This window comes from Passer montanus, unplaced genomic scaffold (assembly GCF_014805655.1).
Source record: "Passer montanus isolate IOZ18808 unplaced genomic scaffold, ASM1480565v1 scaffold264, whole genome shotgun sequence".
In the NCBI taxonomy this organism is placed as follows: Eukaryota; Metazoa; Chordata; class Aves; order Passeriformes; family Passeridae; genus Passer; species Passer montanus.
In genome coordinates, this window is record NW_024367306.1 from 72,299 (window position 1) to 100,207 (window position 27,909).

Below are 27,909 nucleotides of genomic sequence, written 5' to 3' on the forward strand. Positions count from 1 at the left end.
GCATGGAGACCTGGGAAGGGGACTATGGGGAGGGTACTATGGTGAGAAGGTGTGGGGAGGGGCTACGGGGAGAGGGGATATGGGGAGAAGGTAAAGGGGGATTTGGGGAAGGGGTTTGAGGAGGATCTATGAAATTTGGGGCAGGAGGTCTGGCTTAGTGGGGGGCATGTGTCCTCAGCAGGACCCACCCTGGCGGCTCCCAACACCCACCTGTGCCCACACCACAGCCGCTTTCCCGGCCGTGCCCAGCACACCGCACCCCGCCACTGGCAGAGCACACGCTCCCACACCGGTGAGGGCAGCGGGGACGCCACCGTCCCACGGGTGCCACACGTCCCCCCACAACAGCAGCCAGTGCCAGCGCCAGCGCCGGGCCTGGCCGGGCTCCCGCTGCGCTGGGAACAATCCGGCCTTTGAGCGCACCCAGTGCCGGCGCGCCCGGCTGTAGAATGGGCCCATTCTGGTGGCAGGTGCCGTGAGGGGCCGGGGGCTCCAGCTGGCCCCCGGCTTTACTGGGGGGGTGAAGCCCCCCGTGGAGCTGGCACACAGCTGGATTTGGGGACTCAAGCGTCACGGCAGTGCCAGGGCCGTGCACAGTCATGGATGGGCTGAGGCGGGATGGAGGGGCGCTGGGACCAGGCCGCACCCGCGGCACCCATCCCGCCCTGACACCTGCATCCGCCCCGTGCCTGGGGACAAGGGGTGTCTGCGTCCCTGTCTGTGTCCCTCGGGCAGGAATGGGGGTGTCCGTGCTGGGACCCCTTCGGGTGCTCGTGTCCCCCGGGAAGGGACCCCACGGGTGACCCGATGGCTGCGGGCTCCCGTCCGCCATGCTCGGTGCACCCCGGGACAGGACCGGGACTGTCCCGGGACCGTACCAGGACAGTACCGGGACCACACCTGGACTGTGCCGGGACCGTGTCAGGACTGTACCAAGACTGTACCGGAACCACGCCTGCACCGGACCGGGACCGGGACAGTACCGGACCGTGCCGCGGTCACGCCCGGGTTCGCTGCGCCGCTGTCCCGCTCCCACTCCCGGGACTCCCCGCTCCCATTCCCGGGAGTCCCCGTTCCCGTTCCCGTTGCCGGGCGGGGCGGCCGCTGTCCCCGCCCCGGGGCGCTCCCGCCGCTTCCTGCGGGCACGGCCGGGACGGGGCGGGCCGGGACGGGTCGGGGCGGCGGCGGTAGCGGAGCGCGGTGAGTCCGGTCCCGGCGGGAACGGGGCACGGCCGTGGGGTCAGCGGGAGGGGAGCCGGGGGTCCCCGCCCGGCGGGGGCCGTCCCGAGGGTCCCCGGCAGCGGGGGTCTCCCGCTGGGGCAGGATCCGGGGGTCCCGGTGCTACAGGAGCTGTTGCATCCCGGTGAAGCGGGAGCCGAGGGGCCCGGTGGAAAGGGAGTTGTTGCATCCCAGCGGAGTGGGATTCCTGGGTTCCGGTGGGGCGGGAGCCGGTGCATTCCCGCGCGGCAGGATCTGTGGGTCCTGTTGGGACACGAGCCGTTGCATCCCGGTGGAGCAGGATCCACGGGCCCTGGTTAGGCAGGATTCGTGAGTCCCGGGATGCCCGGAGTGAGGCGGGAGGTGGGGGCCCCCACGGAGTGGGAGTTGGGGATACCGGGGTCCCCGCGGGGCAGCGGACAGCAGGACCTTGGGGTGCTGGCAGAGCCCCGGGACAGGCACCCAGAGAGATTTGGGCTGTCCTCAAGCCGAGCCGGGGGTGCAGGACAGGCTGTGGCATGTGGGGTGACCCTGGACAGGGGTCCCCGCGGGAGGTGGGGGTGTCCTGCGCCCCTCCTTCGGGATTAGGCGGCGCGACGCCACGGGCGCCGGGCACTAAGAGGCTTTGCCAGCCCGGCGGGTCGGTGCCGCCTTGTCCCGGGAATGCCGTGACACGGGGACCCCCGTGGTGCCGAGCCCCCCGAGTCCCCGCGGGCGGCAGCGCCGGCGCCCAGCCCGCGCCGTGCCCGCCGGGCAGCGCCGGTGCCAGCCGGGGCCGGGAGCGGCGGCCGCGGCAGCTGCGCCCGAGCCGGCGGCGACCTCCCCGCTCCCGAGGCCGCTGGGATTCTGGAAAATGCCTGGAAATGGTGAACCGCCTGCCCTTATATGGCTCCGGCGGGCTGGCGCGCCGCGGCCCCTCTCCCGGCGTGCCGTGCCGTGCCGGGATCCTGGGAAAACGCCGTGGGCTGTGCCTCGCGCCCCAACTCCCGCGCTGGAATGTGCAACGGGGCCGGCGATCCCACGGTGCGGAGAAAATCCCACCTCCCTCCCGCCGGCCCGGCGCCCCCAACCCGGCGCCTGCCTCAGTTTCCCCCACCGGGGAGTTTTGGGGACCCAGCAGAGCCCCCCGCTCGGCGCTCCAGGGGGATCGCCCGTCCTCTGTGGCAGGGTTGGGGACGGCCGGGGGCGTGAAGGTCACAGCTAATCCCAGCCGGAGCAGGCGGGAGCGGGAGGGCCCCGGGCGGCCGCGTGCCCACCGAGGCGATACCGGGGGGGTAAGAGGATCAACCCCCCCCGGTCGATCGCCGGGGCGGGATGACGGCGGCCCACGGGCCCAGGAGAGTGGCCGCGGTCCCGGTGACGTGAGAGCGGCGCCGTAATCCCGCTGTTGTGAGAGGATTAGGATGGCCGGGGGTGGCCTTCGGGGGCGAGCTGCGGGAGCCACAAATCCCCGCCCGGGTGTTAGGTGGGGGAGCCCCTGTGGGGACCCCCTGTGCCACCTGGGGGTCTTCTCTTGTCCCCCGGCAGGGTGGGATAGGGGTTGGACACTGCCCGGAGGGATGCCCGGGGTCTGCTGTCTCTGGTGTCACCGGCTGGGTGCCCCCCGGGGTCGAGGTGACCCTGGGACCGGGTGCCCCATGCCTGCAGGGGTGAGGAATTTGGGGGCTGGAGGAGCTGCTCCCACAGTCACCTGGATCCGGCATGCCCGGGAGGTGCCCCCTGGCACGGCTGGATGTGCCAGCACCCGGGGTTCCGGGCTGTGGCACCACTGGGGACATGGGCCCAAACCCCACCGCGGTGGCGTTTTGGGGGGCTCCTGGCGTGCTCGGGGAAGCTCCGGGGAGGGCGGTGGCTGGATGGCGGCCACGCGGCACGGCGGGTGTGGGGAAGCGGCGGCGGGAACCGGCCTGACCGGTTCGGTGCCGGCACCGGGGGTGCCGGGGGGCTCGGGCGGCCACGCCGCCGGCGCAGCACGTGGCCCAGCTCAAGGTCACTGTCCCCAGGGCCGCCCGCCGCGGTGACCGGGCTCAGCGGCCTCGACACTCCCACACGCTTTGCCGCTGGCCGCTGTTTTCTGGCTGTCCCAGCCGTGTTTGTGGCACTGAGCGGTTTCGGTGGCACGGGAGGAGCCCGGTGGCACCGGTGGTCCGGAAGGGCGAGCCGGCGCTGAGCTCACCTGGAAGGTGTCCCGCGGGCGCGGCGCTGACGCACGGCCCCGGTGGGTGGGGGCAGAGGCGCTCGTCCCACCCGGTCCCAGCGCGGTCCCCGGGTATGAGGAGCGGCTGGACTCCCAGATCTCAGCATTGGTGGGCTGTGCAGAGATCCTCCGTTGTGCTGTACCCAGGGATTTTTGGGATTCTAGCACCCCTTGGCATAGAGAGTTTGGCCATCAGGACTCTTCATGGGGGTGAACTCCCTTGGTGCCACATGCCACCCATATCTGGGGGCTCTCTGCACCCCCTAACCCACCATTCTCCCCCCAGAGCCGCCCTGAGCCCCACTGCTGCCGGGGGATGCCGGGATGCCGGTGCCCGCGTGCCCGCAGCGCCCTGCCCTGAGCGCGGAGCCCGGCTGTGCCATGGAGGATCCGCCCGGCACCGGGACCGAGGCGTGGGCCGAGGGGCTCCATAACGCCAACAACAACGCGTCCCCGGGGGGGTGGCCGGGTGCCCGCGGTGGGCACCCCCTGGCAGCTTTCGGGGGTCCCGGGGCCAAGCCCAGCTACCTGGACCGCGTGGTGCAGGAGATCGTGGAGTCTGAGCGCACCTACGCCCGTGACCTGCGCAGCATCGTGGAGGTGGGTGCCGGGGGGCACACGGGGGCACACCCCTCAGACTCAGTGTGGGGTCTAGGGGTGCAGTGGTGCCACCGTGGGTGCCCGGCAGGGTTACCTGGGCAAGATCATCGACGCGGAGGAGCCGGTGCTGCGACCGGAGCAGGTCAGCGCGCTCTTCGGCAACATCGAGGACATCTACGAGCTCAGCAGGTGGGGGAGCAGGTGCCACTGGGAGGTGACAGGGTTGTGACCCTGTCCCGTGGGTGTGTGGGGACTGTGGTCACCCTGCCCTCTTTGTGCCCCCCAGCACCCTCCTGCAAAACCTGGAGAGCTGCGCCAATGACCCCGTGGCTGTGGCCGTGTGCTTCGTCACCCGGGTAAGGGCGAGCAAAGTGGGGGGCACCGGGAGCCTTGTGGGGACACCACGGGGGACACGCGGTCATACCAGGCTCTCACTGTGTTCCCCTTTCCTGCAGAGCCAGGAATTTGCCATCTACACCCAGTACTGCAACAACTACCCCAGGTGGGTTGGGTGCCCAGCCGGGTGAGCAGGGAGGCGGGCAGGGGGCACACGGGTGGGCAGGGGTCTGAGCCCCTCCCTGCCCGCAGCTCGGTGGCGGCGCTGACCGAGTGCATGAGGAGCAAGGTCCAGGCACGGTTCCTGCGGGAATGCCAGGAGCGCCTGCGCCACGCGCTGCCCCTCGGGGCCTACCTGCTTAAGCCTGTCCAGAGGATCCTCAAGTACCACCTGCTGCTCCAGGTGAGCGCCTGGTGCCCAGCATGGCACGGTGTGGGCACGGGGTGGCACAGCGACACGGCTTGGGTGCCTGGAGCGGTCCAGGCACCTGGCACGGCACATTCCCATGTCCTGATGCCACATGCCATGCCCAGGAGATCGCCAGGCACTTTGAGCACAAGGCAGGGGACGACTACGAGCTGGTGCTGGAGGCCATCGACACCATGACCTGCGTGGCCTGGTACATCAATGACATGAAGCGCAAGCACGAGCACGCCATCCGCCAGCAGGTGGGCACCGGGGGCACACCAGGGAGACACCACAGGGGCAGTGGGTGGCACCAGATGACATGAGGTGGGCCCTGTGGCAGGCGTGCTGACGCCCCTGTGTCTGTGCAGGAGATCCAGTCACTGCTGCTGGGCTGGAAGGGGCCGGACCTGACGAGCTACGGGGAGCTGGTGCTGGAGGGCACATTTCGGGCACAGCGGGTGCGCCACGACCGTGCCCTCTTCCTCTTCGACAAGGCCCTGCTGATCACCAAGCGCCGTGGTGACCACTATGTCTACAAGAGCCACATCCCGGTGCGGGATAGGGACAGGAGGCTGTGAGGGTGACAGGGGTGGGGAGCCCAGCGGGTGCCAGGCACTCCTGTGGATGCCCGGGATGGAGGGACAGGGTGGGTGCCAGGAACCCCAGTGAGTGCTGGGAATGGGGGAGCCCAATGAGTGCCAGGGACCCCAGTGGGTGCTGGGGTGGGAAGTTCCAGGGATGCTGACGCCTCTCCTGACAGTGCTCCTCGCTGATGCTGATTGAGAGCACGCGGGACTCGCTCTGCTTCAGCCTGGCACACTACAAGCATGGCAAGCAGCAGCACAGCCTGCAGGTAGGGGGGCATGGGGTGAGGGGCACCCTGGGGACAACCCGGAACCCCCTGTCCGACCCCACTGCCCTCCCCGCGCCCCTCAGGCCAAGAGCGTGGAGGAGAAGCGTGTGTGGACTCACCACATCAAGCGGCTCATCCTGGAGAACCACCACGCCACCATCCCCCAAAAGGTGAGATGGTGGGGTGGGCACCTCAGTGACACCAGGGACCCCCCAGCACAGCAAGGGGGGCAGCTGTACCCCACCTTTGCCCCATTTCTCTCCATCCTCCCTCCACCCAGGCTAAGGAAGCCATCCTGGAGATGGACCTGTTCTGTAAGTGCCACCAGTGCCCTATCATTCCCTATCTGCCCTACTCTGTCCCCTCCATTTTCCCCGGTGTCACTCCCTGTCCCCACAGACCCCCCACGCCTGCCCCGCTGCAGCCCTGAGCGCCTGAAGAAGAGCTGGTCCTGCCAGCCCCTGGGTGACGCTGCCACCGAGCCACTCCAGGGACGCCGGCAGTCTGGTGAGAGCGCGTGTCACCAGTGTCACATGTGTCCCCACCATGCTACCCCTCCGTCACCCCATCACCAGGGCCCAGCTGTGGCTGGGTGACACCAAAGCCCGTAGGGAGGGTGCTGATGGTGCCTCATCGCTGTTCCCACAGAGCCCTTCCAGCACCAGGGGCACATGGAGACGCTGCTGGAGCGGCTGCAGGGACACGGGGGGCGCAGGCAGGCGGGTGCGGACAGCGGACGGGATCAGGGGGCTCGGGGTGCTGATGAGCTGGGGGACATGGGGGTGATGCCACTGTCACCTCCCCTCCCCCCAGAGCCCGCCAAGCACAACCTGTGGCACCTGGGCGAGCAAGGTGAGCTGGCAGGACCGTGGCACCGGGTGGCTGGGGGCCATGGGGGGAATTTAGGGGGATTTTGGCTCCACTAATCTCTGCTTTTCTCTGTCCTGGCTGGCAGGGCTGAAGGTAAGGCCGGGTGTGGTGGGTTGGGGCGCCCAGTCCCTCCAGCCTTGGCACGGGGTGCTGAGCCCGGCGCTCACCCCCACACAGAACACGGGCAGCGACGGGGCGCTCCTGCAAGTTGGGGAGCCACACCAGCACCCCAGAGCCTGGGCAGCGGTTGAGGGCATGGTGGCGGAGGAAGAGGAGGAGGAGGAAGAGGAGGCTTTGGGCAAGGACTGCCAGGAGGAGCTGCCAGGGTCCAGGGATCTGCTGTTGGAGCCCCAGGAGGAGCAGGTACCTACACCAGCCCTTCAAACCCCAAGAGGGCATGCAGAGCACCCCAAATCGCTTCTGGGGCACTCCCACATCACTCCTGGGGTACCCCGCCTCACTACCAGGACATCCCACACCACGCCAGGTGGTGTGATGTTGTCCCGTGTTGCTCTCAGTGCCCCCTCCCTGGGCCCCATGGCTTGGCTGGGATTTAACCTGCTCGGAGCACCTGGGTGCTCCCCCAGCTCATGACTCCCCACATTTGTCTTGCCCAGGCTGGGGAACACCCGTGGCTGCTGGAGGGACCCAAGCGGCCGAGCAGCTGGGGGCCAGGGAGCTGTGAGAAGGTCAGTGTGACCCCCCGGGCCCCAGCCGGGAGTGCCCAGGGACCCAGCACCCACAGCCCCAACAGCAGTGCTGGGGAGCACCCCAAGGTCCCCAGATCCCCATCCCTGGTGGGGACCCTGGCACTGCCCAGCGGGGACAGGGAACCGGAGCACGCTGCGGAGGATTTGCAGGTGCTGAGCAGCGAGGAAGAGGAGGAGGAGGAGGGGGAAGGAGCCGCCAGCATCCTGCCACCCTCCGTGCTGGACCAGGCCAGCGTCATCGCCGAGCGGTTCGGCGGCGGCGGCAGCTTGTCCCGAAGGAGCAGCCTGGCACTGGAGGGGACCCTGGGACGCACCCCCAGCCATGGTGGCAGCACCCTCAGCCTGGATGGGGGCCCCCCGCTCGAATCCACGGAGCCCGGGGAGTCCCCCAGTGCCATCCCCTCGCCCGAGCCCCTCATCAGAGCCCGCCGGGAATCGCTGCTCTCCAACCGGGACCGCCTGCTCCTCGACAAGATCAAGAGCTACTATGGCCACGCCGAGCACCGCGATGCCGGTTTCGGGGTGCGCCGCCGCGAGAGCCTCTCCTTCATCCCCAAGGGGCTGGTGCGGAGCTCCGTGTGCCGCCTCAATGGGCTCCCTCGGCCCCCCGAGAGCCCTGAGCCCCCCACCCAGCCCGAGGCACCGGAGCCGTGCCAGGAGAACGGGGCGCAGCCCCCCGAGCCGCTGCTCATCGTGGAGGAGGATGATGTGGGCACTGCGGTGTCACCCCCAGGGCCACCCCCGCAGCTGCTGCTGACACCCCCTCATCTGGGCACCAAGGTGTACCAGCTGGCCCGGCAGTACAGCCTCCGCATCAAGAGCCGCCGCGCCGGCACCCGCCGTCCCCCGCTGCCGCCGCAGGAGGACGGGGACCCCCCGCCCAGCACCCCTTCGCTGGCTGTGCCGCAGGACGAGGTGCTGGTGGCGTCCCCGTCCCCGCGTGACCCCCGCAGCCCCTCAAGCCCCGTGGGCACCGAACCCTTCGCCTGGCCCGACGTGCGGGAGCTTCGTGCCCGTTTCGGGGCCCCGCGGCCGCCGCCGGTGAGCCGCAGCCGCTCGGCGCCCGAGGGTCCCGGCCGCGGTGGGCGCCCGGCCGGGAAGGAGCGGGGCAGCGGCCGCAGCCGCAGCGCTGAGGCCAACGGGGGCTCCAGCACCCCGAGCCCGGCTCCAGCGCGGTACAGCAGTGACGGGGCGCTGTGGGTGGCGGCCGAAGCCCCTCTGGGCCAGGGGCAGCGGGTGCTGGTGCTGGAGCGGCTGCCGGAGCCCCCGGCCTACGTGCAGATCCGCTCGCCCACCACGCGGGAGAAGATCTGCCTGAAGGCGGTGGTGGAGCGCTGCAAAGCCTACCAGGCGTCCGAGGAGTACCGGCGGCGCTGCCCCGAGACCCCCGGCAGCCCCGAGCCGCTGCGCCACGGCCTCGTCAGGGACCTGCGGCAGAAGTTTCAGACCCTCGACGCTGCCAGCTAGGGGCTGGAGCGGGGAGAACGGGTGTCCTGGGGACTCCAAGGGAAGGAGCATCCCGTGGACCCCCAACCTGCCTGGGAGAAGGGGCACCACATGGACCTCAAGTCTAGTTGGAGGAAGGGTCACCCCATGCATCCTCAACCTGCCTGGGAGAAGGGGAACCAAATGGATCTCCAACTTACCTGGAAGAAGGGGCACCCCATGGCCCCCCAGCTGTTTGCAAAAAGGAACCCTTTGGGTACTTCCAATCTGCCCAGGAAAAGGGGCAGCCCCGTGGACCCTCAGCCCTCTTGGAAGAAGGAGCACCCCATGGACACCCAGCTTGTCCAGGAGAAGGGGCACCCCATGGACCCCGATGTACCTGGAAGAAGGGGCACCCCATGGCCCCCCAGCCTACAGGAAAAGGGGTACCCCATGGACTCCCCCAACCCACCTGGCAGAAGGAGACCCCTGAGGACTCCCATCCTGTTCTGGACAAGGGACACCTCTGGTTCTCTCTGCCCACAGGACCTTGGGAACCCCATGAACCTCCCACTACAAGTACCAGCGGCCCCCCATGCTCCGCAGGCACCCAGCACTGCACCCCACTTGCTTTCACATCTTTATTAGAAAAAAAACCCCAAACTGAACCCAAAGTTCCTCTGTGGTCGCCCTCCCCCCCAGGGTGTCTCGGCCCAGCTGCGGGGTGCAGGGGGCCCCCCCACCCCGGCTGGGGGGGGGCACGGGATGGGGGGTGCCAGAGAGGGGCCCCCATGGGCTGACGCTCTTTGGTTGGTGCCCGCGGGGGCCAGGGGGTCCCCCCTCTGCACCCACGCGCTGCAGGAGGGGGTTATGGCTTTGGGGGGCACCCACGCGCCCCCCGTGCGGGTGCTGGGGGGTCCATGCACACCTGTGGGGCGCACACCTGTGCCGTGCGTGCGGAGGGGGGCCGGGGGTGCACCTGCATGCGGGGACACACGTGTGCAGACGTGTGCGTGCAGGGACACGTATGGGCACGGGGGGCACACGCCTGGGGGGCGCCTGCGGCCGCCTCCGCACAGGGGTGTGCCTGAAGCGTGTAAATGTATGTATATATATAAATACAAATATATATATATATACACTGTGCACACGGACACGTGTGCTCGTGGCGGGGGGGCTCGGGGGCTCCTGCCCACGCGTGACCCCCGCGTGCCCCTCTAGACCTGGTGGCACCTGTGCAGGTACCGCACACGCGTCTCCTTACGCACGCGTGGCCCCGCTGGTGTGATGTGGGGTGTCATCCCCCCCACCCCCGCCATCCAGGGGGGTTATTTCTTTTTTGGGAAGAAGCTGAAGCGTTTCTCCTTGTCCTTGCGGGGCAGGGGGGCTTCAGGGGGGGCGGGGGGTATGGGCAGGGGGAGGCTCTGCACCTTCCCGCGGCTGCCCCGACACTCCGTGATGGCCGCGCTCAGCCCCTGCAGCCAGGCCTGCAGCTCCTCCTGCGGGCACGGGTGGGGTCAGGGGGGCTTCCCTGGCCCCCCAACAGAATCCCAGCCAACCCCAGGGCCCCCCAAATGATGCTAGTTGCTCCAAGTTTTCCACAGGCACCCATGTCCCCTCAGGCACTGCCAGCCCCTCACTGTCCTCATGGCACCCCTGGCCATCTCCTGCCCCTCTGAGCATTGCTGGCCACTGCTGACTACATCCCCTGGCCATCCCTGTGTACCCCGGTCACTGCTGGCCACCACCACGTCCCCTGGACAACTACAGCCACCCCATATACCCCTGGGCACCACTGGTGTCCCCCTGGGAAAATCCAGCCACCCTGTGTCCCTCTCTGACCACCCCTGTCCCCTTGGGCACTGCTGACCACCACCACATCCCCCAGCCACCCTGAGTTCCACTAGCCACCCCGTGTCCCCTGTCCCCCCAGGCCACCCCTCACCTCATCCTTGCCATGGAAAAGCCACTCGCTGCCATTGCTGAGCCTAGGGACAGAGCAGAGACACCAGTGCCACGCATGCCCACTGTGCCACCCCACAAGGCGCCACGCCCTCACCTGAGCTTGAAGACATGTTTCTTCTTCTTGTAGCCCGCGGGCACCTCGCAGCGGGCATCCCACAGCCCCAGGGGCTCCTCGCCCTGGCACGGCAGCCCCAGCGCGCGGCTCTTGGCGTCCTTGAAGAAGGCGAGCTGGCCGCCCCGCAGGACGCAGTACCGCGTGCTCCACGACCTGCGCCAGCACCGTGTCACCCTGGGGACACCGCCCCGCCGGGGACACCGCGCTCGCCGCCACCGCTGCCGTGCCTACCGGTTGGACGCGCGCTTGGTGGCCGCCTCCAGGTCGTGCTTGCGGCCGAGGTAGCCCTCCAGCTGGACGCTGCTGACACGGGCGGGCAGCGTGGCCGGCTCCTCCGGCTCCTCCCGCGGTGGCCGTGGGGTCGGTGACACCGGCTCCTCGTCACCTGTCCTCGGTGCCAGCTGTTGCGAGGCAACAGCGTGGTTATGCCGCAGTGTCGCCCACCCACTGCCACTGACGGACCCGTGGCAAGGTGTTGTCCCCTCCCATGGTGGCACTGGGCACACGGGTTGCTGTCACCAGCGGGTCATGGACCTCAGTCTGGTGGCCTGGGGATGAATCACCCCCAGGTGTCCGTACCAGTGACAGTGAATGTGGGAACTGGTGACTGCTGGGAGGACCCGAGTGCGTGCCTGGATGCCAGTGACCCCACCAGTCCCGATAGGTGGGAACTGGTGTCTGCTGGGAGGATGGCTCAGCATCCCCATCCCAGATGTGATCCCCCACTGAGTGTCTGGGATCCTGCAGTGAGTCCAGCCCTGGGACCCTCCGAGCAGTGCCAGTGACCCCAGATCCAGTGTGTGGGAACTGATGGCTATTGGGAAGACCCCAGTGAGCATCTGGGACATGGTCCAGCCCTGGGTCTCAGTGTGGTGTCAATGTGGGTGCGTGTCCACGTGTCCAGCTCCAGCATGCAGGAATTGGTGGCTACTGGGAGGACCCCGGTGAGTGGCTGGGATGTGGTCCAGCCCTAGGATCCCCAGATCTCAGTGCCAGTGACCCCACAAGCTCCAGTATGTGGGAACTGGTGGGTACTGGGAAGACCCCAGCAATCAGCTGGGACCCTCAGCACAGTGCCAGTGAAGCCACCAGCTCCAGTACTCAAAAACTGGTGGCTACTGGGAGGACCCCAGTGAGAGGCTGGGACATGGGCCAGCCCTGGCAGCCCTGTCTTGGTGCCAGTGTCTCCTCAGATTTGGGGTGATGACATTGAACCAAGCTAGATGAGCAGTCCTGGGAGCCACCTCAGTGTTGTCGCCAGCCCAGGGGACATGGGGACAGTGGGAGGTCTGGCTGGGGACCGTGGCACCAGTGCCATCATCTCAAGTGGTTCCTGATGAAGGGGATGCCCATTCAGCTGGGTGCCACAGGAGGGGCTTGGCCAGGGCCCCTGTCCCCAAGGAGCCAGGAGATGCCCATGTCTCCAGGCAGGCGGTGATCTTGTCCCCAGATGTGTAGTCAGGGGTCTCGTCCCCAAGTAGGCGAATGTGATCTTGCTCCCAGGGCAGCAGGAGATGTCCCAGGTAGAGGGGACTCCTGTCCCCAAGCAGGGAAACGTGTCTGTGTTCCTGAGCAAGCAAAGACCACCCTGTCCCCAAGGAGCCAGAAGATTCCCATGTCCCCCAGAAGGGAGAGCAGGACCCTGTCCCCAAGGAGATGCCCATGTCCCTGAGCCAGCAGAAATGTTCTTGTCCCTGAGTAGGTTCCCAAGGATCCTGTCCCTATGCAGGGGAAGGTGATCTGGTCCCCAGGGATCCAGAAGATGGCCATGTTCCCGAGCAGGCTGGCAGTAAGCAGAGAGCACTCCTGTCCCCAAGCAGTTGAAAGTGGCCATGTCCCCAAGCAGGCAGAGAGGATCCTGTTCCTGAGTAGCCAGAAGATGCACGTGTCCCTGTGCTGGCAGAAATGATCTTGCCCCAAGGCGCCAGGAGATGCCCCTGTCCCCAAGCAGGCAGAAGAGGCAGAAGGGGTTCCTGTCCCCAAGGAGCCAGAGGATGCCCATGTCCCTGAGTAGGCTGGCAGTAAGCAGAGAGGGGCTTCTGTCCCCAAGCTGATGAAAATGGCCATGTTCCCAAGCAGGCAGAGGGGTACACTCTCCCTGAGCAGCCAGAAGATCCCCACGTCCCTGATCAGGCACAAAGGAGCTTGTTCCTGTGTAGGCACTCAAGGATCCTGCCCCCGGGCAGGGGAGAGTGACCTGGTCCCTGAGAAGCCAGCAGATGCCCATGTCCCCAGGCAGGCAGAAGAAGCAGAAGGGGTTCCTGTCCCCAAGCAGGCAGAGCCACAGAGAGCCATCGTGTCCCTGCACAGGCAGAGCATGTGGGAGGAGCAGAGAGCTGGCAGCAAGCACAGGGGCTGGCACACGGTGACAATGCCCTGGGGGTGACGATGCCTGCCTCGGAGGGTGACAATGCTGCAGGGTGTAATGATGCCCCACAGGCTGCTGACGCCGGGTAGAGTGACAACGTCCCACAGGGTGACAGTGCCCCATGGGGTGACAATCTCCATACGGTGACTGTGTCTCTCGGGGTGATGATGCTCCACAGGGTGATAATGACCCACAGGGTGAAAATTCCCTGCAGGGTGCTGATGTCCTGCATGGCTCCAATGATGCCCCACAGGGTGACAATGCCCCGCAGGGTGATGATGCCCTGCAGGGTGCTGATGTCCCACACAACAATGATGTCCCTTGGGGTGACACGGTGGCCCCAGGGCAGACACTCCAACTCTGGCTGCTGCACGGATTCCAGACACACACGTACACCATGGATGCCACCCCCCATGTCACCCCAGGAGCTGGGGCAAAGGGGACCTGCAGTACCCCTCTGCCCACCCGGCCTTTTTGGGGTCATTCAACATTTATTCAACACAAGGCAAGGACAAGGTGAGGGTTGGGAATGTGGGGATCTGTCAACACAGTGAGGTCATGGTCACAAGGGGTGCCAGGAGCTGTGGGACATGCAGGGACACATTTTTGCATGCAGGGACAATTTTTTGCATGCAGGGACACCTTTTTGGTCATTAGGGAAGGTAAAAGCTAAATTCAAGAACTGACCGGCTCTGGTCCATCAGTAGTGGGCAGCGAAGTGTCCTGTGTGCTCACATCCTTCTTCTCCTCCTCTTCCTCCTCCTCCTCTGACCTGCACAGGGAGACAGCCAGTCAGCATCCCCATCCTAGACATGATCCCATAGGGATGGGGCCGGCTGCTGCTCTCCTGTCCCCCCGAGGGATAAAAGCCCTGTCAGGGTGAGGCTTGACCTTCATCTCTTCTCTTCATCAGCATCAATTTATTGCTTGGAAAAGGCAAATTGCTAAAAAGCCCCTTAATGCTACAAAACATCCTTAATGGTCTGAGAAGAGGGATGTGGAAACAGTGTCCCTGGTCACGTGGAATGATGGTAGCATCCCTTACCCGGCCTCCAGCTCCCCATCCAGATCCAGGCAGTAGTCAGGAGCTTCGGAACGCGTCGTCCCGTCCCGCGCCAGCCCCTCACGCAGAGAGCGCCCGCCGAGGAGCTCCAGCTGCCAGGCAAGGAGTGAAGGTGGTAAGGGATGGGGGGCAGACTGCACCAGGGCAGGCAGAGGCCTCATCCCGAGCCTTTCTCACCGTTGTCAGCTTCCTGAGGGCAGCAATGCGCTCCTCCCAAGTGGCGGAGGACTTCTCAAAAGCCTCATGCCGCTTCAGCAGCTTCTCCACCGCGTCCACCGTCTGCCCGTAGTCGCTGCTGGCCAGGTAGGGCTCCTGAGCCATGAGCCACGACTCGGCCACCGAGGCGTCGCGGGAGAACTGGCACACCTCCAGCACTGTGGGAGGGATGGGCAGTGCTCAGCCCCTGGACCAGCCACCCCTGGCACTGCCGCACTCCTCCCGGCACCCCCAGTGCACTCACGCAGCCGCAGCCGCTCCCAGCGCTGCTCCCACGTCTCCATCATGGCTTTCCTCTTGTCTACCAGCTCCACCAGCTTCGCCTTGATCTGTGAGGGGATCTTGTTAGGGAGTGGCCCAGATGGCATCACCCCCACCACGCCCCATCCCTGATTCCCTCACCTCTGGTGAATCCTGGTGCTTGCGCTGCAGCAGCTTCTTGCCCAGCTCGATGCAGTCGGTGAAGTTCTTGCCCCGAGCATCCACCTCAGCCTTAATTCCCTGGTGGTACTTCATCAGCAGCTCCACCGAGGAGACATCCCTGAGGACACAGAGGCACCAGGGTCAGTGGTGCCATCGGTTCCATGCCCCATCCCGGGTGCCCGCTGGGTGCATCCATACCTGGGTTTCTCCTGTGTCTCAATCTGCCGGACAGTGCTCTCCATCCAGGAGAGCAGATCCCGTGCCATGCTGAAGAAGCGATGTTTGTCGGCCGTGTCCGTCAGCCGTGCCCTGCGCCCGCTGCACGCTTCCAGCAGCTCCTGCAGCGCTCGGGACACCTCCTGCTCCTGCTCCTGGATTCCAGCCGCCTTCTCCCCGGCATAGGCAGTCTGCAGGCGCGCTGCTGTCTCCCGAAACTGCTGCACCTGCACGAACCACAGAACGGCTTGGGTTGGAAGGGACCTCAAGGATCATTGAGCCCAGCCTCCAACATGGGTAGGGACACCTTCCACCAGACCACAGAGAATGCTGAGTGCTGGCATCCACGTCAGGTTGGAGCCTCACCTGTGCCTCCAGCAGCTGGAGGTCCCTCTCAAAGGCGTTGTGCATGCGGTGGAAAGCCTCCACTGTGCCGGCATCCTCGCCCAGATCCTGGGGCAGTTCCTGGCGCCGGGTGGCGATGAGGGCCAGCAGCTCAGCACCGTCGTAGAAGTATTTATGGAGGTCATGGGAGGCAGCGAGGAGCTGCATGCGGGTGTCAATCAGCTCCAGGAGGTCGGCCCAGCTCTCGTTCAGCCCGTCCTTCCACTCAGCTATGGTGGCTGCCTCGATGTGCCCCGCGTCAATGAGGTCCTCAATGGTCAGGTTCACCCGGTCCACGCGCTCCTGCCCCACGCTCCCTGTCTCCCGCGCGAACTCACGAAACTTCTCCCGCAGGAGCTGCATGGAGGGAAGAGAAGAGTCAAGTAACCTTGCCTCAAGCCACCCGTCAGTACCGCCACATCCATGGCATCACTCTCACCATGACATGGTCCAGGTCCTGCCCCATCTCCGGGGAGGAAGCAACCACATCGCGCTCAGCAATCCACTGCTCCAGCTCTTCCACCTCCCGCTTCAGCTGGAAGAGGTGGGACATGTTCTCCAGGCGCCGGCGGCGCTCCTCGGCCGCCTCCTTCAGCCCCGCGTAGTGCTTGTCCACCTGGCCCTGCAGCCGGATGATCTGCTCCCTGCGCGGCCCCGGCACACAGACACCCAGTTCTCACCAAGGAAAACATGTCCCAGACCCACCCATGTTGACATCTGGCGGGTTGGGGGTGAAGGACCCGCTTTGTGCTCCCCATATCCCTCTCCGACCACCTCCCTGCCCAACTGGAGCAGCTGACACTGCCAGAGCTCCAGCCAAAGCCCCCACCCACACGGTGCTGAGGGCACGGGGTTGCCCCAAAGGACAGGGGACATGTGGTGTAGCACCTACCCCTCGGGGTGGCCGGCAGAGAGCAGCTGCTGTGCCCTCCCCGCCAGCTCCTTGATGGTTTGTCCGTAGTCCTCGATGGAGCGCAGCTGCCGGACATGTCTCTTCAGCATCATCAAGCAGCTCTCCTCATCCTATGGCATGGAAAACATCGGTGCCATCAGCACCTGGAATGGTTGGGGGACAGGGACTAGGGCCTAGACTCAGCGTCTGCCCTATGGGAATGTTCTGGCTCTGTCTGATGCCACAGGGAGCAATGGCGAGCCCAGAGGGGCATGGCATGGAATGGGATGGATGCTGTGTAATGGCATGGGAACGACACATAGGAGCTGGACACGCCATGGTGTGTCACATGTGGATGATGTTCAACAGAACAGCGTGGCACCACCTGGGTCAACACTGGATATCCCAGCAAGGCACGGCCCAGTGCCGCAGCACAGACCCCCCAAACACGGACCACCACATGGAATCACTCCTCACCTTTGGTTTCTCCTCGGGTCCCATGAAGAGCTCCTGCTCGCTGACCCAGGCCTCGGCCTCATCAGCATCCAGGTAGTACTGCTGGGCCTCTTCAGCCTCCCGCAGGCGCCGGTGCCGGGCGGCTGCCTCCTCCCGCAGCGTCTCCCACAGCGCCCGCAGCTCCTGCGCCTGTGCCGCCAGCTCCGGGCCTGGCTCCTCACCGCTCCCCGCTGCCTCTCCCCGGCTCAGCACCTCGCCCAGGCGGGGGGCATGGCCCGCCAGCTCCTTCTGCAGTGTCTGCCGGCAGGAGGGAATCACAGTGAGAGTCACCCATGGGATGGATCCCGAGGGACCACCCGGGATGGCGGCTGTTGCTGCAGTACCCAGGCTCACCTCATTCCTCTTGGTCAGGCGCTGCACGCTCGGGAGGTCGGTGCCGTGATCCGTTGACCTCGCCAGGGAAAGCCGCTCCTGCACCCACAGCTGCGGGAAGGAGCACCCACTGAGCCCCCTGCAGCACTCATGGGCACCCCCAGCCCCCCCAGCCCCTGCCACAGCAAGAACACTCACCGTCTCATCCTCCAGATCCCGCCCCAGCTGGTACATGGCCTTAGCAGTCTCCAGCTCCTTCCTCTTCCTCTCCAGTGGCTCCAGCAGCTCAAGGACTCGCTGCCGGAGCATCTGCTCCTGCTTGGTGGTATCTGGCACGTCCCCAGCACCAGGGGTGCCCTGCCACCCCAGTTCCTCCAGCTCCTTCATCCATGTTTTCACTTGCTCTTCCAGTCTCTGGCGGGGCAAATCCATGTGAGTTAAGGATCTGAGCCTAGATGGAGAACCCCAGTCCCATTTGGGAGCAGACTCCATGGCCTTGGACCTCCTGCCCCTTCCCAAAGAACCCTGTGAGATGCCAGTACCCACCGTCAACCTCTTGAGCAGCAGGTTGGTGGCGGTGAGGTCCTTGACCTTCTCAGCGTGGCGCAGCTCCTCCTGCGCCCGCCCCAGCCAGCTCTCCAGCTCCCCGTAGCTCCGGGCGTAGAGCGCCGCGCGCTCGGCCTCGAACAGCTGCCGGCCCTTGTCCTCGGCAGCGCGGCGCAGCTCGGCCCAGCGCCGCCGCAGCTCCTCCAGCCGCTGCGTCACCACCGCACCGTACTGCGGCTTGCGCGTGGCCAGCTCCGTCCCCTCCTGCGGCGACAGCGCAGACGTGGGTGGTCACTGCGGCACGGGGGGCACCGCACCCGTGCAGCAGGCTGGGAGCACTCCAGAGTCATGGAACTTCCCAGGACAACGAGTCCAACCATTCCACCAGAACTGCCAAGGCCACCACTAACCCATGTCCCCAAATGTCACGTCTACACAGCTTTTAAATCCCTCCAGGGATGGGGATTCTACCACCACCATGGGCAGTCTGTGCCAGGGCTGCACAACCCTTTCCCTGAAGAAATTTTCCCTGATATCCAATCAAAACCTGCCCTGGTGCAACTTGAGGCTGTTTCCTCTCATCCTTTCCCTTGTTTCTTGGGAGCAGAGGCCAACCCCCAACTGGCTGCACCCTCCCGTCAGAGAGTTGTAGAAAGCAAGAAGATCCCCCCTGAGCCTCCTTTTCTCCCAGCTCCCTCGGCAATTCCTCATGCTCCAGACTGTTCCCCAACTCTGTTCCCCCTCTCCGATCACGGTGCTGGCACCTACCGCCTCAATCTTCTCCAGCCAGCTCTGGTTGGGTGCCAGCTCAGCCATGAATGCCTGATGCTTCTGCCACTTGCTGTGGAGACCACGGGCTTCTCCATAGGAGACATCCTGAGCCATCAGCATCTTCTCATCCACCCAGGCATCAAACTGCAGGGAAAGGGTGTCAGTGCTCAGCCAGTGGGGACCCCCCAGGGATGCCACCAGCCATGCTGCATTCCTACCTCACGGCAGCTCTGCAGGAAGGTCTGTAGGTCGTGGTTGTCCTGCATCAAACCTGCTGCCTCCTCCACCTTGTCCATGACAGCTCCATGCCTGTCAGGGAACCATGGATGTGCAGCATCAGCCCCACTGCCCACACGCTGCCCACCCATCCACCAGCAATGTGCCGGACTCACCGCTCCTGGAGAGTTCGGCACTTCTCAGAGATCTTCTCGGCAAAGATGTTCTCCTCAGCCACCAGCTTGGTGCCACCAACCACCACCTCTGGCACCTTCTTGGCATTGCTCTCCACATCAGCACGAAAGTTCTGGAAGCGGTGCAGGGCAGCAGCCGAGCCCTCCAGTGTTGAGGGCAGCTCCAGGTGGGACAGCGTGTACTCCTGAGGGGCACAGCGAGGGATCAGCGCATGATCACCCATTTTTGGGGTGCCCGTGAGCCAAGACACCCAAAGGACACCGCTTGAGCACCCACCTGCTTGGTGAGGAGGATCTCCGCCTGCTTGGTGTCACGAAGGAACTCCTGGAAGTTGCGGCACTGGGTGAGGAAGCGCTTCCGAGCCTCTGCCATCTTGCCCAGGGCTGCCCAGCCGTCCTTCACGCCGCCCAGGCGCTGCCGCAGCCCCTCGTATTCGGGGTCCGTCTGTCCCCCCAGCACCCGCTCCCCCGCCTCCACCAAGGCGGCGAAGGCTCCCTCATGCTCCTCAGCATCGCGCCGGGCCGCTTCGTGCCGCTGCAGCATCTCCTCTGCCTCCCCCAGCGACGCCGGCACCTCATCGACGGCCGCCACGGCTTTCTGAGCGCCGAAGAGCCACGCCTGGAAGTCATCCAGGTCCTGCAGGAAACTCCGGAGCTGCCCGGCTTCCCCCAGGGACACTGCGCGCTCTGCCAGGGCCGCCTGCAGCTCGTCCCAGGCGGAGGTGGCCATTGCCAGCTTCTGGGCCACCTCGGTGGCTGCCTCGGGCCGCTCCTCGGCCAGGCGCTCGGCCTGGGAGCGCAGGGCGGCCAGGCGGTCCTGGGCCACGGCCAGCTCCCGCTCGATGCCGTAGAGCTTGCGCTGCGTGGCCAGGACGCCAGCCAGGTCACGGCCTAGCTCGGCCGTGGCCTCCACCGCACGGGCTTTGCTGCGCAGCCATTTCTGGGTCTCCTCGGACTCCAGGTTGTAGTTAAGGAGGCGCAGTGCCGAGCCCACCGCCCTCCGGCGCTCCGACACCAGCTCCCGGAACCGGCCCCACCTGCGGGACAGAAGCGGGGGATGGCGGGGGATGCACCGGCACCGCGTCACCCGCCTGCCCGGCACCACCGCCACCGTACCTCTCGTTGAGCTGCTCCCGGCACTGCCGCACCTGGGGGCTCCGGGGATGCCCGCTAGCCAGGAGCCCATCGGCTGCCTGGTTGACCGCGGCGATCTGGGAAGCCACGGTGGCCATGTCTTGTTCCAGCCCGTCCAGCCTGTGGGAACGTCCAGGCTTAGAAGAGCAGCAGCTCAGGACAGGGCACGGCAGCTCCGCCACGGCAGGGGCTCCTTCCTACCTGCGCTGCGTCACGTCCAGGTCCTCCAGCGCCTGCGGCACCTCCAGCTCTGCCAGCCAGGTCTCCTTGGAGCCCATCCAGAGATGGCAGGCATCGCTCTCCCCGAAAACGGTGTAGAGGTTTAGGGCATCCTGCAGCTGACGGCCGCGGCGCTCGGCCAGCGCGGCCGCCTCGGCCTGCAGCTCCCGCAGGGCCGCCAGCCGGCTCTGCGCCTCGGGGCCGGCGCGCAGCTCCGGCGGGAAGCCCTCGGCCTGCTGAGCCAGCCTGTCCAGCTGCTCCCGGGCGGCCGCCAGCTCGTCCAGCAGCTCCTGGTGCTGCCGCAGCAGGACGAGGGTGCGGGATTCATCCTGGCCCAGCTCCTCGGCGGCCGCCCGCCGGCGGGCATCCTGCAGCCCCTCCGCCAACTCCTCCACCTCCGCCTGGAACTGGAAGAAGCCCTCGGCTTCCCGCAGGCCGCGCCGTCGGAAGGCCGCCAGCTCCTCCAGCTGCGCCCACAGCGCCCGCACGGCCACCCCCCGCTCCCGCAGCTGCTCGGCCGCCCGGCCCGCGGCCGCCAGCCCCTCGCCCACCGCCAGCGTCTGCTCCAGCCGCCCGCCCCGGCTCCGCAGCTCGGCCTCGAAGGCGGCGTGCCGCCGCTGGAGCAGCAGCACGCCCGGCAGGTCCTTCCCGAAGTCCAGCGAGGAGTAGAGCTGCTCCTGCTCCTTGATCCAGCTCTCTGCCTCGTCGAGCTCCCACAGGCAGGTCCAGAGGGAGCGGGATTGCTCCAGCAAGGCTCTCCTCCGCGCCGCCAGTACCTGCAGCTCTCGCCGGCACATCTCCAGGTGGCTCACGCGGTCCCGGATGACTTTGGGGTCACAGGGACGATAGCCTGGGCAGGGAGCAGAGTGGGTGCTCGTCAGGACAGTGTCCTGCTTCCCCTTGGCCACGCCAGGGATGCAGGGGTGTCCTGGCACACCCACCCTCAGCGTCAGCAAAGCGGAGGGCGGCAGCGCTGATGGCCCGGGTCTTCTCTGCCTGTACTGCCATGTCGGCCTCCAGCAGACGGTGGGTCTGCAGCAGCTCCTCTGCTTCCAGAAGGTGCTTCCCAGATTCAGGAGATGCCAGCTTCACCTGCAGGAGACCCTCAGCCATTTTGCATTGACACCCAAAACTCAGCACCAGCACCCCAACATCTCATCTCCCTCCCCAGTGAACTCCTACCAACACCTGGTGGGACAAAGACATCTCACCCATGGTGACACCCAATGCCCACAGCTCACCTTGACCTCATCCATCCAGTCGATGCAATGGAGCATCTCCTGGAAGAGGTGCTGCAGGGTGAGGTTCATCTCCAGGCGCTGGCGCCGGGCAGCCAGCAGCTCCAGGAGCTGCTCCCAGAGCCGCAGGATGTTGTCCTTCCGCCCATTGATGCGCTGGATGTCGTGGTAGCCCTCCAGCTCCAGCTCCTTGGCCACCGCCTCAATGGCCTGCACCCTCTCCCTGTAGGCAGCCGTGTCTGTCTCGATGGCCTCGTGCTTCTTCTTGGCCGCCTCCACGGCTGCCAGGTCCTGCCCGAAGTTGTCCTGCCCGGCACAGAGCCCGTGGTGAGGCTCTGGTGAGCTCCTCAGGGCGGGGGTCCCTGGGGTGGGTGGTTCCCCTCCTCACCTGGGCCACCAGGCGCTGGTTCTCGCTCAGCCAGGCCTCCCTCATGGCTGCTTTGCGGTCGAAGCGCCGTGCCAGCTGCTCCAGCTTCTCCTGACGGATCAGCTCGTTGCGCAGTGCCAGCTCCCGCTCGTGCTCCGCTTTCTCCAGCTGCTCCCAGGCCTGGGGGAAGGCGGCACTGGACAGGTGGCACATCCCCCATATCCCACATCCTCCCACCGACCCGTGTCTCGTTCTGCTGGTGACCCCCAGGTGGAGGAGCACAACCTGCCATGGCATGGATCAGTCCTGTCCCAGTATGGATTCAGCATGTCCTGGGATGGACCTGAACTGCCTCAGGAGACGGACTCATCCTGCTCCAGAACCCATCCCAGCCTGCCCAAGGACCTGAACTGCTTGGGGATAGACCCAGTCTGCCCCAGGAGAGGAGTTCAGTTTCCCCCAGGAGATGGACCTGACTCGACCATGGCAGACGGAGCCCATACCCGGTTGATGTCAGAGACCAGGCGCCCCTCGTGTGGGGTGTAGACACGCTGGTTGTTGGCCCTCATCCGCGACTGGATGGTGAAGAGCAGCACCTCCAGGTTGCCCTTCTCCTGAAACCTGCCCCAGAAAGAGCTCAGCGCTGGGCACCCTTGGGTGCCCCACAGCGCCGGGTGGGCACGGGGAGCAGGGGGCTCTTACTTGGGGGGCTTCTCCACGGTGCGGTAGGTGCTGAAGGCTTGCAGCTGGTGCTGCACCCCGGCCAGCGAGTTGGCAAAGCTGCGGCTGTTGAGGGAGGCGATGGTCTGCTCAATCCAGGTGAGCAGGTCGGACGCCAGCCCCCCATAGCCCTCGATCATCCGCTCCGTCTCCTTGGCGTGCTCAATGACCTGCGGCGGGACCGGGGGGGAGCATGAGGGGCCGGCACCCCAAGAGAACACCCCCGACCGCCTCAACGCCGTTCCCTACCTTGCCCAGGCGCCTTCCTTCCACCTCCAGCACCTTCATCTTGGAGAAGTAGTGGTAGAAGGCCACCACGTAGGTGATGATGGACTTCTCATCGGGGTTCTCCGTGAACACATCTGCCCGGTGCGAATGAGAGGCGTCACTCCCGACCCAACCTCAACCCAATTTCACAGGCCACCACAGCCTCATGAGGTCCCTCCTGTGCCCACCCAGGCCCTCCTTCCATGTATTGGGAACTTCTCTGTGCTCCACGCTCTGGAGCCTGGGAATGTCCCTGGGGAAACTGAGGCAGGGGGACGGACAGCAATTGCCTCACCTTCAGGGTCGAGGAGAGGGGTGATGCCCAGGTGCCGCTCTGCCACACTGAACGCGTGCTCCAGGTTGTGCCGGGCATTGGATTTGGTAAGGTTTTGGAAGTCAACCAGCTCAGGCCTGGGGACAGAGGGCACGAGACAGCAGTGACACACCTGTGGGACATCTCTCGGTGCCACTGCCACCCCAGCTCCTGTTGCTGTGCCACCTACCTGTGCCTGTGGATGAGGGCATTGAAAGCCAGCCCATCCTTCCAGCTCGAGGTGAAGTTGGTGACGTTCACATGGGGATACCTGCGATGGGGACAGGGTGTCACTGTCACTCTCTGGACACTCACAGACCCTGACGCGGTCACATGGGGTCCCACCACCTACCCTGCTGTCTTCATCTGGCACCAGAGCAGCAGTGCATCCCTGGCAGAGCGTGTCTCCCGGCCCTCCTGTGTCTCCACAATGATGTCCTGGATCTGGGGGCCAAAGGACATTCTAGGGTTGGAACAGCAGTTCCATGGAGGATGGCTCCCACCTGGGAATGAGGTGTGAAGCAGAGGAATGCCCCAAACCACCTGTCCTCACCTGGAAGCGGAGGATGATGGTCCAGATGAGGCCGAGGACGAGGCGGTGGTTGCCGTCCACGATATCGTGGGAGCCCATGTTCTCCAGGTGCACCCGCTGCTCCTTCAGGAACTGCAGCGCCTTGTCCACATTCTCCAGGCAGTGGATCCGCATCCGGCCCTTGGTGGGCTTGGGCTGGGGTGTGACAGTGCTCAGCACCCTCCTTCCCACACCGGGTACCCCAAGCCCTGCCCAGGGACACCCCCACACCCAAGCTGCCACCCCACCCCTTGGCCAGCACCAAGAGAAATGGTGTGGTGTGCCATGGCAGGCCAGAGGTCCCAGGGTCTCCAGCTGGATGGGATTCCTACCAGAAGCTCTCCTGACAGCACTTCCAGCAGCTTGATGAGCACCCGCCCGTCCCGGAGGTCCATGTAGAGGTCTGAGATGCGGCAGGTGACACGAGCCAGGTGCGAGTTCACCCACTTGGTGAAGGTTTTCTTCTGCACAGCCTCCCGCTCATCTGGAGGGACAGCGGGCACAGGGTCACCAACAGTGGGGACAACCCGGGCGGCACCGAGGGGACCTGCCACCCACCTGCCAGGGCTTTGATGCGGGAGCGCTCGAAGAGCCGTGCGGAGCTGTTGTCGTTGTCCAGCTCATCGTCGGACGCGTCCCAGCGGACGTTGATGCGGCTGTACTGCTGCTGCAGCTCCAGCTGCTCGTAGTCATTGGCCGAGGTCATGGTCCCAGTGTGCCCCGGCCCGGTGGCCGTCGGCTACCGGTGAGAGGCCCCTGGGGGACAGCGGGACCGTGAGCATCGGTGCGGACACGGTGGCTCAGGGGCCCTGCGGCACGTGGGGATTTGCGGCTCAGAGCCTCGGGATAAGCTGCTCAGAGGGATTTAGCCTCGCCCCACCCAGGTGTTGGGGGGGCACCTGGCAGCTGCCCTCTCCAGGACCACCGTGCTGAGCCCTGCCGAGCTGTGCTGTTGGCTATTTACGGTGCTGCATCCCCACACAGGGCTCTCTGCCCAGCTGAAACCCCAGCCCAGGTCCCCAGAGGTGTCTTCCCAATCCTTGGATGCCCCCAGGGAAGGGACTGCTGCTCACCCCCAGCCCGACCCCTGCACTGCACAGGGGCTTCGCCAGCACTGGTAGCAGAAAGTGGGTGACAGCTGCCGGCAGGGGGGGGCACCCACCCCCGGGGACATTTGAGACACAGATAGGACGTGGCTGGTATCTAAAAATGCCTCTGAGCAGCTGTCGGTGGCTGCTGGGGCCCCTGAGGGGTGCGAGGAGATGGGCTGGGGCTCCCCGCAGCCAGCAGCATGTCCGGGACCTCTCCTGCAACCCAGAGCTGCACAGAGCCCTCAGTGGTGAGGGCCAGGGGGAACCCCGTGTGCCCCAAATCCCTGCTGTCCCCGTGAGCTGTGACAACCCATGGGCCCCCAGGTCCCCCCCGGGCATCCCCCATGTCCCCCCTGGCAGGGTTATCGGGGCGGCCCAGGCTGTGCCACACCCCAGCTCTGCACCCTAATCGGGGCGGCACAGGCAGGGCCTTGGCTTGGACCCGGAGGCACCAGGAGCATGAAAGGACGTGGAGGAGCATGCAGGAGTGTGGGCAGCACAGCAAGGACACTCGGGAGCACACCAGAGTGTGCAAGTGTGAGGAAGGCCATGGAGAAGGGTGGCAGAGCGTGTACCTGTGAGCCAGGACATGCAGGAACTTGTCACAGCATCCACATGTGAACGAGGACACGCAGAAGTGTGACAGAGTGTGCCTGTGAGCAAGGACACACAGGGACAGGCCAGAGCGTGCACAGGTGAACGAGGACAAGTAGAAATGTGCCAGAGTTTGTGTGCCTGAGCAAGGACGTGCAGGACCACACCGGAGCGTGCAAGGGACACACACGACAGGCACTCGCGTGGGTGCAGGGCCATGCAGGTGTGTACCAGAGCAGGCAGGAGGGTGCTGGAGCTGGGCCTTTGTGCCTCTGCCAGAGCACCCAGCTCACCCTGGCAGGAAAGCCCTCTGGGAGACCAAATTTGGGTATTTTGCCCCCAAAGCATCAGGGACTGCCAGCAGTTTGGGTGTGCTAAGTTGTGTTGAGACTCTGCAGGATACCTCAGTTCTGACTATGTCCCCGACAACACGGCAGCGGGGCCATGGCTCCGAGCATCCAAGGAGGAGAAAGAGGAGGAGGAAGAGGAGGAGGAGGAGGAGTAGGAGGAGGAGATGACGCCGAAGGGAGCCACAGCAGGCCCATGGGAGCATCCCGAGCGCGGGCGCTACCCACCCTTTAAATCTCCCTCCGCCACACCGGCGCCTTCTGAGCAGCCCTCCCTGCCACAGCCACGCCGCCACCAGCACCCGCCACCCGGGAATTGTCATTCCTGCCGCTCAGCGTGCGGAAAGCCGGGAATGCCAGCATGCCGGCCTCGCCGCCAGCATCCTGCGGCCATGGCCCGGGCAGCGTCGCCTTCCCCGGCCAGCGGCTCGCCTCGGTGAATCAGCACTTCCCGGTGAGGGGCTGGCACCCTGCCACCACCACGGTCCCCCCGCCAGGCACACGGAATGTCCCCCCACGCCCCAAGGGCGGCCGGGGCAGTGGTTGGCGCCTGGCACTTATGGCACCCTCAAACCCATTCCCTGGCTCATCCCTCCCAGCCACAGCACGCTGCCAGCAAGCCCATTTCCAGTGCACAGAAACTCATCAGAATTGCCCGAAACACCCCAAAATTCTGCCCCATCACTGCCACGCAGAGCCTGGCATGTCCCCGTTGCTCCACTTCACCAAAACACTTGGATTCGGCATCTCCCCCGTGTCCACAAGCAGCCGTGCTCTGGTTGGGAAGGAGCAGGAGCCGGGGGGCACCCCCCAGCCCCCCAACAGTGTCCTGCCTGCCAGGGCCGGGAGCAGATGGTCCCTCTCGGCACGGCCACACGGCACAGCACGGGGCACCTGGGCACGGAAAGGCAGGGCACAGCTCCTCGGCAGCGCCGCCCTGCCCCGGCCAGGGCTCCCCAGCCGCCCTCCCACCCGCCAGGAGAATTTGGGCTTCCCCAGGGCCACATGCCGGCCGTGCCAGGACTGTCCCATGTCACCCAAGCCGGTGACACGCACACGTGCTGACACTCCACAGACATTTTTGGCTATAAATAGGCCTCCCCTGCGCACGGCGCCAGCCAAGCCCCGCTCCCTTCTTAGGAGCTGCCCCCCCCTGCACCCCAAAATCACCGGGCAGTGCCCCAAAACCACATGATAGCTATAAAATGCTCTGTGGGGGGCCATGCTGGCACCCAGCAAGGTTTTCTGAGTCTCCTGTGCTTGCCACCGTCTTCTAGGGTGCCCCAATCCCCTGGTTTGGGAGCTGGAGATTTATAAAGGGAAAAGCTGGGGAATCAGGCCTGGGGGACCCCTAGGTTATTGGGGCGAGGGTAAGAATTCCCCCACCCCAAAGCCCACCCGTGAGCATCCTCCTGGCACCGGGACAAGGGGGACCAAAGGCACGGCACCCCAAAAACCCTTCCCAGTAACCCTCCAGTTTGCCCAGTTGCTAAAAACTGGGGAACTGAGTGGATTGGGTGATGTGTCCCACCAAGACCCTCAGGACTCGGCTTTTCCACCGCGTCCCAACAGTGCTGGGAGCACCAAGGAATAGTGTGGGGAGCCCTCCAGGGGTTGGCACCCCAGGAAAAGTGTCCCCAGGGTGTCCCCACAGTGTCCCCGAGCTGTCCACAGGGTGTCCCTAGAAAGTCACCGCCACTCGCCCGCCCCGTCCTTCCCGAGAGCAGCCCCGAGGGACACGGGGTGACAGCAGACCCCCCGCCGCGGGCGAAAAGGGGGTTCAGGCTCCCCGGAGGGCTCTTCACCCTCGCCACCAAACTTTCCTCCGCGCCCACCTTCCCCCCCCGCCCGGTACCGCGCCCGGTGTTCGGTGCCGCACCCCCCACCCGGTATCCCCGGGGCGGGCAGCGCCTGTCGGTGCCCCCCCGCCGCCTGTCCCCGGGGACCGGCGCCTCCCGCCGTGCCCGGTGCCTCCCGTGCTCCCCGGAGCGGCGCATCCCGGTGCCGCGGGGTCTCACCTGCGCGGGGCGGCGGGCGGGCGAGCGGCGGCGGGGCCGGTGCGGGAGCGGGGCGGGGGGAGCGGAGCCGCCCTGCACCGCGATATAAATAACATTATCTGGGCGCGCAGGGACATTCCTACCCGGAGCCGGCGGCGCTGCCCGGCCCCGATAGCCCCGCTCCCCCCGGGAGGGCCGGGCCGAGCCGACCGGGCGGGCGGGGACGGGGATGGGCG

The 27,909-nt window shown here is 65.9% G+C and overlaps 2 protein-coding genes across 5 annotated transcripts; one reads left to right on the forward strand and one right to left on the reverse strand.

The window, feature by feature from the left end:
- Positions 1-1,116: 1,116 nt before the first annotated feature.
- On the forward strand, positions 1,117-9,764 carry PLEKHG3 (pleckstrin homology and RhoGEF domain containing G3). Of its 3 annotated transcripts, none has more exons than XM_039712345.1 (17): positions 1,117-1,200; positions 3,702-4,015; positions 4,104-4,204; positions 4,302-4,371; positions 4,471-4,517; positions 4,604-4,754; positions 4,886-5,020; positions 5,129-5,311; positions 5,521-5,613; positions 5,697-5,783; positions 5,894-5,927; positions 6,013-6,120; positions 6,262-6,465; positions 6,569-6,576; positions 6,661-6,846; positions 7,101-7,172; positions 7,344-9,764. In XM_039712345.1, the coding sequence occupies exons 2-17, from the start codon at positions 3,740-3,742 to the stop codon at positions 8,658-8,660; spliced, it is 3,072 nt and encodes a 1,023-aa protein (XP_039568279.1). In that variant the 5' UTR covers positions 1,117-1,200; positions 3,702-3,739; the 3' UTR covers positions 8,661-9,764. The 3 variants fall into 3 exon arrangements, with proteins under 3 accessions (XP_039568279.1, XP_039568278.1, XP_039568277.1); XM_039712344.1 differs by having other exon boundaries at positions 1,118-1,200; positions 6,262-6,336; positions 6,427-6,465; positions 7,101-9,764; XM_039712343.1 differs by having other exon boundaries at positions 1,118-1,200; positions 7,101-9,764.
- On the reverse strand, positions 9,246-27,816 carry SPTB (spectrin beta, erythrocytic). 2 transcript variants are annotated; one of them, XM_039712339.1, is made up of 36 exons: positions 27,695-27,816; positions 24,203-24,400; positions 23,977-24,128; positions 23,627-23,800; positions 23,426-23,517; positions 23,264-23,344; positions 23,056-23,171; positions 22,743-22,855; positions 22,476-22,663; positions 22,277-22,394; positions 21,795-21,953; positions 21,410-21,712; positions 21,110-21,260; positions 20,151-21,018; positions 19,932-20,069; positions 19,093-19,852; positions 18,798-19,000; positions 18,624-18,714; positions 18,403-18,549; positions 17,635-17,898; positions 17,287-17,502; positions 17,110-17,199; positions 16,738-17,013; positions 16,261-16,391; positions 15,808-16,012; positions 15,351-15,725; positions 14,967-15,211; positions 14,748-14,886; positions 14,590-14,674; positions 14,307-14,503; positions 14,112-14,221; positions 13,754-13,838; positions 10,930-11,099; positions 10,678-10,851; positions 10,564-10,606; positions 9,947-10,117 (listed from the first exon to the last, which is right to left on the reverse strand). In XM_039712339.1, exons 2-36 carry the CDS (start codon positions 24,348-24,350, stop codon positions 9,947-9,949), a joined length of 6,978 nt encoding a protein of 2,325 aa, XP_039568273.1. In that variant the 5' UTR covers positions 24,351-24,400; positions 27,695-27,816. The 2 variants fall into 2 exon arrangements, with proteins under 2 accessions (XP_039568274.1, XP_039568273.1); XM_039712340.1 differs by lacking the exon at positions 27,695-27,816 and having other exon boundaries at positions 9,246-10,117; positions 24,203-24,350.
- Between the last annotated feature and the right edge of the window lie 93 nt (positions 27,817-27,909).

What these genes read in the sequence shown, in the direction of transcription:
- PLEKHG3 (XM_039712343.1), top strand. Translation starts at nt 3,740, where the DNA reads ATGCCGGTGCCCGCGTGCCCGCAGCGCCCTGCCCTGAGCGCGGAGCCC. An exon ending in TCTACAAGAGCCACATCCCG is followed by an intron (nt 5,312 to 5,520) that starts GTGCGGGATAGG and finishes CTCTCCTGACAG; the next exon opens with TGCTCCTCGCTGATGCTGAT. An exon ending in CCTGGAGATGGACCTGTTCT is followed by an intron (nt 5,928 to 6,012) that starts GTAAGTGCCACC and finishes CTGTCCCCACAG; the next exon opens with ACCCCCCACGCCTGCCCCGC.
- SPTB (XM_039712340.1), bottom strand. Translation starts at nt 24,350, where the DNA reads ATGACCTCGGCCAATGACTACGAGCAGCTGGAGCTGCAGCAGCAGTAC. An exon ending in TGCCGAACTCTCCAGGAGCG is followed by an intron (nt 18,715 to 18,797) that starts GTGAGTCCGGCA and finishes GTTCCCTGACAG; the next exon opens with GCATGGAGCTGTCATGGACA. An exon ending in TTTTCCATGGCAAGGATGAG is followed by an intron (nt 10,118 to 10,563) that starts GTGAGGGGTGGC and finishes CCGTGCCCGCAG; the next exon opens with GAGGAGCTGCAGGCCTGGCT.